The sequence below is a fragment of the Lycium barbarum genome, chromosome 7, assembly GCF_019175385.1.
Source record: "Lycium barbarum isolate Lr01 chromosome 7, ASM1917538v2, whole genome shotgun sequence".
NCBI classification, from domain to species: domain Eukaryota; kingdom Viridiplantae; phylum Streptophyta; class Magnoliopsida; order Solanales; family Solanaceae; genus Lycium; species Lycium barbarum.
Genome location: NC_083343.1, coordinates 124825673 through 124835480, shown reverse-complemented (window position 1 = coordinate 124835480; position 9808 = coordinate 124825673). Strand labels below are relative to the sequence as shown.

The following is a 9808-nucleotide window of genomic DNA, read 5'->3' as shown; positions in this document are numbered from 1 at the left end:
GTGTGGGGACTATCTGTATACGGCAAAAATTGGATCTATGTTGGGCCGGTAGAACCGGAGATCGAGGAAAGAGAAGAAGATCGTTGGTTCGATTTTCCCATAGCCGAGTTGATCGTGGTCGTTAGTCCGTTTGATCGTGGCCGTTAGTCCGTTTGATCGTGGCCGTTGGTCCGGAAGATCCGTTACGCGATTGCCACGCGTCGATAACGTCCTGCCATGGTTAACTGCCAATCGTACGGGTGTCAGACCGTACGATCAACCTAACCCAACCTGCTCCACTTCAGAGTTTTTATTTTTTAGAAACACTTGTTGAATGAAGCCGAGGGGGCAATACTATAAATAAGGGGCATTGCCCTCCTTTTAGGGGGTTGACTTCCACATATCAAGAACACTTTTGTACTAGAAATATATACAAATCTCTCTCATTACTGTGTTGCAATCCGAATTCATTGTGTTCATCTTTATTACTTGCTCAATCGAATAACACTTATATATTGGTAGATATATAAATCTACAGCGGTCCTCTGAGCGTCATCACTTTCTTCACATCATAACCATATGTATCTTTTCTCCATCAAATAGATTGAAATTTAACCACATATCCTATACCTACTCACAAATTTAATTGATTATCCAAATTCGGGGTAAACAAACACATGGATTCATCAAGATTTACAATTTTCAATCATTTAAGAAAGGAGAAAACAATTGAACTGTAAAATACATATCCTCAATTTTCATTATCAGACAACGTTAATGTAGATTATCTGTTTCAAGAATTTTCTTGGAAAGTCTCCACACGCATGGTGTGAATCTTAATTAATTACTATGAACAGTTGCAAAGACTTTAAGAATATGTTGATTACCGCCTCAATGCTCCTCAATTAGCAAACATTTTGTCTGCATGGCGACAAATTTAATACCGGCTATGACATCTTTTCCTCTCAGTGCATGCATTTGCATGCTATCAACTATTATGAGTTACTTCTCTCTCCATCTCAATTTATGTGATATGTTTGACTTGACATAAAACTTAAGAAAGAAGAAAAAACCTTTTTTGTGGTCTGAAACAAGTCATAAATATTTGTGTGACTCTAAATCATTTCATTAAGGGTAAAAGAGGAAGTTTTAAATTAAATTATTTCTAAATATACAAATGTATCATTTCAGACAGATTAAAAAGGAAAGTATATCACATAAATTGAAACAGAAGTATAATTTAAATTTTATATACTGATAGGGTTAGAAATTTAAGAAATAACTATAGGTAACATGTCTATTATTAGTAAAATAGTTGCAGAATTTGAGAAAGTAATAAACCGGCTTTGGTAGTGTATTCACTGTCCTTAAAAAATTTAAGTAGCGATCCACAAGGTTGTTACGGGGATTGTGGCAAATTCTAGACAAAGCGAACAAAATTCACGTTTTGAAATTCTTATATTGTGTTTTATTTCATTTTGGAGAGGCAATATGTTATATAGTCAAGTGCCATTTTGACTATTTAATAATATATCCATACTTTGATTTCCTTCGAAAACTTTCCTCAAATAATTTAAGCCAAGTAAATTAAGAAGTGTGTAAAATTACTTCTAGTATAGCTTCTTGTATTTCTCTAATGAGGGATAAATTACCTCCTCCCAAAAGCTAACCCATCAACACTATATAACTAATCTAATAGCATAAATATATCCTTTACACAATCAATATATAATATTTAAAATTAAATCCTACAAAGTACAAACTAACACTAATCCACAAACATCTTAACCACTACTATATCAACTAATCAATCAAATTATTCATTACTCATTTTTTCCCTATTTCCCACTGCGTAGGAAGTTTCCTAGGGAACAAATTTTAGTACCTTAGCTGTTGCCAATTAGAGGACAACAAATCCGTACAAAAAAGGACCCTTCCTGTCCTTTTTCCTCAGAGATCTCAGATCTCAATTATTAATCCATTTTCTCATCACTCAAACATCCTTTCTGTACTTAACTATAAATACATTGTCAAAGAGTAGATGTAACAAGTGTATCCCATCTCAAAAGTTCAAACTTCAACAATATCTTCAAAATCACTTAATTTACTCCAAGAAAATTCAATGGCACTCCCAAATTTTGATGCTCTAAGAGACTTGCACGACTCGGCCAACAACATGCTTCATTCACCAGTGATCAAACAAGAAATCGCGCATCAAGGACAGGAGAAATGGGCTCACGAAGTTTCAGAAACCTCGTTAAGGATGTTGGACGTTTGTGGGACCACTAAAGACGTCCTTTTGCTTGTCAAGGATCATGTTCATGACCTCAAGTCAACGTTCAGAAGAATCAGCGTTGGGGAAAATGCAACAACAGAGAACAAATTCACGCCTTTTCAATGTCATAGAAAGAAGTTGAAGAAAGAGATGTTAAAGCGCTTGCATTCCTTAAAAGGGATGAAAAATAACACCAAGTGCATCGACTCGTCGTCATCGATAGATGATAAAAATAATCTTATGGTGGTTGTGAATGTACTAAGAGAAGTTAGAGTGGCAACAATGTCAATTTTGGAATCTTTAATGGCACTTATGTCAATGCCAAGTCCAAATACGACTAGAAAAACAAGTAAAGGGTATTTCGGTTCAAAGCTGTTGAGAGTAAACAGTTTAAGTTCGTGGGAAAAATGCGATGCGATGACGTTGCAATGTGCTAATAAAAGATTGGAAGCTGTGGAATTAGCCATTGAAGATCTTGAAGGAGAGCTTGAATGTATTATTCGAAGATTGATTCGAACAAGAGTTTCACTTTTAAATTTACTTACTTACTAGCAAAGAAGAAAATTAATAACATTATAGGAGCTAACTAGCTATTGCTACCTATTATTTGAAGGGCTTTCAATGGTCTAATATTTTTTAGTTAAATTAAGATCACTGCACAGCTCAGTGAAACACTGACGGTAGATTTGTGAATTTAATAAATTTTATATTTGATAATTATATATCTGAAACGAAAAGTAGTTGCTTTATGTGGTACTATTTACTTTGTTTTCATATATTATTGCTCAATAAAGTCAAGACATGCAATATCCCCTTTAAATTTTTAAAGAACTCTTAACTGGATATTGTTATCTCCTTAGATGGTCTTATATAGTCAATCGCTCATTGAACTAGTTTTTGAGACTAAGTAATAATTATACCCAAGCCATTCCTTATCATATATTATCCAAGTCAGACTCAACCATCGTTCAGTTCTTAGTATGCAGGGTGTTAAGTATAACACATTAGTGGAGCGAAATCATGAGTTATTATCTTCTTATATAGATTTGAACAACCCTCACTTCACGAGCTAATTTCTTAAGTGAGTTATGTTCAATATTAATTTCTTATCAATGAGAAATGAATTTTTGATTAAAAAAAATAATCAAATTTCGCTGTGAACCTAAATAACGTGCAATTATTGGTTCCGTCATTTTTGTCCTTTTATTCATGAGAAAAAAAAAAAACTCGTGGCTTCGTCAACATATATTGCTATCAATCAATCATGTACGAAGAAAAAAAAAAGGACAAGTACTACTAATTATACTCCACTTTCACCAACAAACAAGAAAATATATTCTTTGGAAGACTTTCTTGGACACCAGTATGGTGTGAATATTATTAATACTCCTTTTAATTAGTTGGCTAAAATTTTAAAATATACTTATTTTAAAAAGTATTTCTTTTTAGAAGGTGTCTTCTGAAAAAATATTTTTCAAGCGTAGAGTTTTTATTTGGATAATGTATTTGAAAAATACTCGTGTCATGATATTAGAGATGTAATTTGTGTTTGACCAAGGATCCAAAAGTGTTTAGGGGGAAATTACTTTTCTAGCTTTTGCTACTACTCAAAATCATTTTTTTTTTACATAAATTAATTTGGCCAAAGATCTTAACTCTCTAAAATAAATATTTTTAACTTTCCAAAAATTTAGTCAAACAAACTATAAATCATACTTAATTATTGCCTCAATTTATGTTCCCTCTTTAGTCATCAACAGTTAATTAACAAATATTATGTGTGCATGGCAACAAATTTTTATACCGGCTACATTCGCATATGTAGGGAAAAGATTACCCATACCCAATGGAAACAAAATATTTACGTGCTTCTACCCATATTAATTTTTTGTGCCTCCGAAAATATTTACCCATCATACCCCCATTTCTCATTCTCTTTTCGGGCTGACATCATCGTGATGTCAACGCTGCAGTGCTTTCCTTTGAGGTGTTGCAGGTACAATGCTTTGCTTTATTATTTTTTGTCTTCTTTTTCTTTTTTATTATTTTAGTTTCTTTGTACCTCTTCTTGTACTTTACCTTTTTGTTAATTTTGTCCTTATTTTTCGGCTTTTTGTTTTAATTTTTAAAAATAATAATAAAAGATTACAAATAAATATACTAACTAACTATTTTAGATTAATAAAAATATAAAATAATTAAATAATTTGTAATACCCCGTACCTTTAACCTAAGCTTTGACCATGATCCTAGACTTAGAAAACCAGATAAAGAATGTGGGAATTTAAAATTTCCTCTTCAGTTGTAAGACGGAGGTTTACGCCCATGAACTGTGACCGTATTTCAGTATACGACCCGTATTTCAAGTCGTAAACTGGTACCAAGGATTTCTGAGCATTCTGGAATTTGACATTTGGATGTTACATTGTTAAATTAAATACGGACTATATTTCAAAATACGGCCCGTATTTCAAAACATATTTGGAATTTGGGAAAACTTCCTTGATGAATGTTGTAGAGCTTTGAAATACCTTTCCAACGGTATATTATGGGGGTCAAACGGACATCTGTGCAAAAAGTTATGGTCATTTTACTGAAGAGACGCAGTGCAGTCCGTATTTCAAAATACGGCCAGTATTTAATTGGGCGGAAATTTTAATTTTCCAGAAGAGTATATATTCGTCCGTATCAGTTCACATCATTATTTTTCATTCCTTCAAGCCCTAGAACAACCTCCTACCCATTTCCATCATCAAGAACATCAAGGTAAGCCTACTCTAATTATTCCAACTCAATTCTAACATATACTCTAATAATCTAAGCAAGAAAGCATTGTTCCTAATCTAGGGTTTTCAAGAAAACCCACCTCAAGGTTCAAGAATCAAGATTTAGGAAATTTTCTTCAAAACTCAAGTCTCTAATTCAAGTTTTGGAGCAATTAAGATATGTAGAACATCCATCCACATGTGGGAATCTCTACGTTCTTCCCCATGTTCCGTTTCTTGATAGCCATGAAGTTCAAACCCTAGGGCATTAAACCCAACATATTGGTAGCCCGTATTTATGTACATGAATTTTGTATCTATATTCGTTATTGTATTCCTAATCTTCCATTACGATTTATTAGGAACCCTAGCTTAATCCATGAATCATGAATTCTTCCTCACGTGTTCTCATTATGTTTATATGAAACTTTATGATTTTATCTAGCAAGTTACAAGCATGTTTTCAAGTCAATTATTTATATATAATTTATGAACTATTGTTATTACTCATGAATCAAGAACATGTTTGCAAGACTATGACAAGTTATCTCATGAAACCATATTACAAGATATTTCATGAAACCATGTTACAAGTTATTTCGTGAAATCATGATTACAAGTTATTTCACGAAAATCATGGGCTTCTTAGCCAACCATATCATGTTCATGTTTTTGGGAATTGCTTAGTGTTGACACCCAATTTTGTCCCTCCTTTATTTTAATTTACTCGGGCTTCTAAATTTACTGACGAGCTAAATACTTTATTTTCACTATTTTTTTTTATTATTTTATTATTATTATTATTGCTACTACTAGTAATATCGCTACTGTTATTTTCAACACTACGACAATTTACGTTACCACAAATTTTAAATGATTCATCATCATTTCATTTTTTTCGGGTTTGGACTCATTAAATTAATTATAGAACAACACTTTGTAAAATCATTATTTCTTTACATATTAATTATTAATTGTCTTCATATAGTATACATTGTACTAGTTGTTAAATTAGAAGCCCAACAATAATTAAATAGCGGAGGAAGGATCAACAATTTTCAGCCAAATTAATGACCCGAAATACAAATGCAATGTTATTCCCCTACCCAAATTATCAACCCACACTCTAATTAATTAAACCAACCCACATTATTCCCTACCCAAAACAATTCAGCCCACATTATTTCCCTACCCAGCCCAAAATTATCAGACCCGGCCCAATATTTTTACCCTAAAACCTATTCTCTTTCTCTTTCCTTTTCCCTTTTCTCCGCCTCCCTCTCCCTCTCTACCCTACTCTCTCCCTTTCATCATCATCATCGCCACCACGCGCCTCCCCACTCACCGACGACCCCACTCCTCCACTCACCGTCGCACTCCGCTCCCCTTCATCATTTCTTCACCCCCACCACCTACGCTCCTCCGCTCCTCCATCTCTCTCTTTCTTAAACAAAACGAAACCCTATAAATCTGGGTGCGAATTGAATCTAAAGGGGGAGGATGGACTGAACGTTTTGGAAGAAAAAGGAATCCCTACTCTCTGTTTTTTTTAAAATATCTGGTTTGATTCATCAAAAAAAGGGATACTTTACTACCCTCAACATTTCTACTTTACCTGCTCTAAATCTGGGATTTTTGTTTAAATTCCGTTCTGTTTTCGGGATCGTTCGAGTTCAAGTGAAGATTCGAGGCCATCGGCGCCCCGTTCACTGCACCTACAAGAGGTAAAATCCTTATCCCTATTTCTATTTTTTTTTTTTTTTTTGTGTTCGTTATGGTTAAGATAAGTTCCCATGTAGTATAAGGCGCATTGTCCGCAGTTTTGGTTGCTTCCCTTTGCTTCATATGATTCTGTGAATATGAATGTCCATGTTAAGTATAATGCATATGTGCTAAGTTGATTTCCTTTTCCAAATTTGAAATATTTGGCTAAAACTTGGTTTTAGATTTTAGCATTATCTTTTGAATTCTATCCGCAACGACAAGCTGAATAAAACAAGAATGATCTGTTAGTAGTCGTTATAATATGGGGGGTATCCTTTTCAGCTTAGTCATCAACTGAATTTTAGCGAAATATTGTGTTTGAATGCGAAATTATGATTGATGTCGCGTTAAGTAAATGCTGATACGAGTTTGGTTCTTCTTTTCGCTTCACCTGATAATAATTCTGTTTTAGGGAGTTGCAACGAACCTGTAATACTAGTCTTTACCATTCTTTTAAACATAAACAAAAAATTATATGTTCAAATGAGTGGCTTCACTTGGTATCAGTTGGCATTAGGTGGCTTTTCTTGTGCTCCCCATCATTATGATGAATGAGATAGCTCATATAAAATGACTACCTGTTTTGATCTAAACCTTAAATCGTACCAAATTTTATGCTTTAGTCTTCATTGAAGAATCATGAAAGAGAATAGTTTGCCTTTCATGTTTTCTGTATCGATTTTGTTTCTCGGATCTTCAGTTTTGTTGAAGTAGTACATAGGCATATTGATGACTCGCATTTACTCAAAATCTGTTGTATTTTGTTTCTGTTGAGTAGGCTGTTGCTTTCATTACTTTGCTTAACTTTCACTGCATTTTTTTTTCACCTTTCCCTCAGATTCATGGCTTAATTTGTAGGCAGTTTTAACTAGTTTCATCTCTATTCGGATTTCTTCTTTGGTGCTTATTTAGTACATTCAGTGTTTCACTTGAAAATATGGCTTAAGATCTCTATTTGGTATTCACATGAGTCAGTTTTCTGAAGTTAGTCAATCCTAGTTTGATCTTATTCAGTGAATTTCTGTCACGACCCAGCCCCGTGGGCCGCGACTGGTGCCCTACTTGGACACCCAGACAGACAAACATATCAAATCGTAACACACTTATCCAAATCAAATCACAAACAGATAGCATATACGGCCATAATTACTATATGCCGTCTCAAACTATATCAAACTGTTCAAACACATCTCAACGCAACCGTATGCCGATATATATGTACGCCGACAAGGCTTTATTTCAGATTTAGGTAATTTCCAGAAAAATTTCGGCAGAGTTTCCTTTGTTTTACGGACTATCCAATATACCCTGCACGCAGAAAATACCAACAAAAGCCACACAGGGCTAACCAAGCAATATATAAACATATGCGGACCGGCCGCCTCGGCGTATAGGATCGCCCAAACAACATATGCGAACCGGCCGCCTCGGCGTATGGGATCGCCCAAACGACATGTACATACATCCATACAGAAAGACCCTAACCCACAAACATGTCCACAGACCTCTAAACAGACCGACAGAATCATATGACGGGACAGGGCCCCGCCGTACCCCTGAACAAATACATATATACATAGCGAACAAATGTATACCAAAATGTGTGCTCTGAAATGAGAAGAGCACTCCAAACAGCAGAAGAGGATGTCCTAAATGGGTAGATCACCAAACTGTGCGTCTGTACCTGCGGGCATGAAACGCAGCCCCCCCCCCCCCCCCCCCCGAAGAAAGGGGGGTCAGTACGAAATATGTACTGAGTATGCAAAGCAGAATATACAGAAAACAAACCTGAGACATAAACGAAGCAGAAGTGCCGAACATAAGTACAAATCCAATCATATCAAAATGTTTAGTTTCAAACATGTAAGTCATGCATAGGGTACAGAAGAATATGGTCGCCCTCCCGTCGATGGCGCCATAACACAGCATAACACCAGAAAGTTTCAAATCTCCGTATCCCCGTCACATATCACATCACAACATAACGCCATACACAGCATAACACCAAATATATGTGGAACCCGACCCTCATTAGCGAGTAGCTCGGAGAACCATAACACAGCATAACTTCGGAGTATATCAAAGTGCGCACGATAACAGAACCGGCCCGGGAACCGGCGAAAGATATAACAGAACGCACGAGTAGAGTCGTGAGTAGTCATATGCATAAAATCATTATCATAAATTCAAACATAAGTAAAAATGATCATATTTGAAAATCGAAATAATAGTCTTAACAAATTCTTTCAAAAGTTTCCAAATTTCATAAAGGAAAGTCGCGGGACCCACGGGTGGGTATTTACCCGAGTCGGGCCCGCCTATAGAAAACATACATATCATATGTCATATAGACTTCTACAAAAATATTTGAGTAATCCGAGCATATTTGTGAAAGGTATGGCATTCCAAAAATTACGAACTTCTTTAAAGTGAACCCTTTTTATGCAAAATTCGGAAAACGATTATTTCAAAGACATAAGGGTTCATATTTCATCAAATCATACATAAGAGTGCCAAAGAACATATACGAATCAAAACATGCTCGGATTTCGGATTTGGAATTTCCTTAAGGCTCTAATTTAGCCTATGTAAAACTAAGACATGCCAAAAAGAAAGGAGGTTACTTTACATACCTCGTACGCACTCCAAGCTAGCCGATCTAAAGTTAATCCCAATCTACGCCTCGGGCTCCTCAAGGTCTACAAATATGCCAACGAATATCCAATATTAACCATAGGCACTTAAGCAATTATTCATTCCAAACTAACTCTAAATCCTATGGAAAATTCGGCAGCATTTCCCTTGTAAATAGGCCATCCCGAGAATTTAACTCGCTCAAAATCAACAACCACAACCACAATAACCAACCTAGCAACTCCAATAACCAATCCGAAAGACAATATTACATTAATACTCTCTTTTTCATCATTCGACAACTTTCCAAATATTCAATTAATGGCTTACCTTCAAGCCAACATCAACGCCTATACATTCAAATACTAACCCAAACCCATACTAACAACAT

General features: G+C 35.2%; 1 protein-coding gene across 1 annotated transcript; it reads left to right on the top strand.

The window, feature by feature from the left end:
- Nucleotides 1-2101: 2101 nt before the first annotated feature.
- On the top strand, nt 2102-2806 carry LOC132601890 (uncharacterized). Its single transcript, XM_060314943.1, has one exon. The coding sequence runs from the start codon at nt 2102-2104 to the stop codon at nt 2804-2806; it is 705 nt and encodes a 234-aa protein (XP_060170926.1).
- The last annotated feature ends 7002 nt before the right edge of the window (nt 2807-9808 follow it).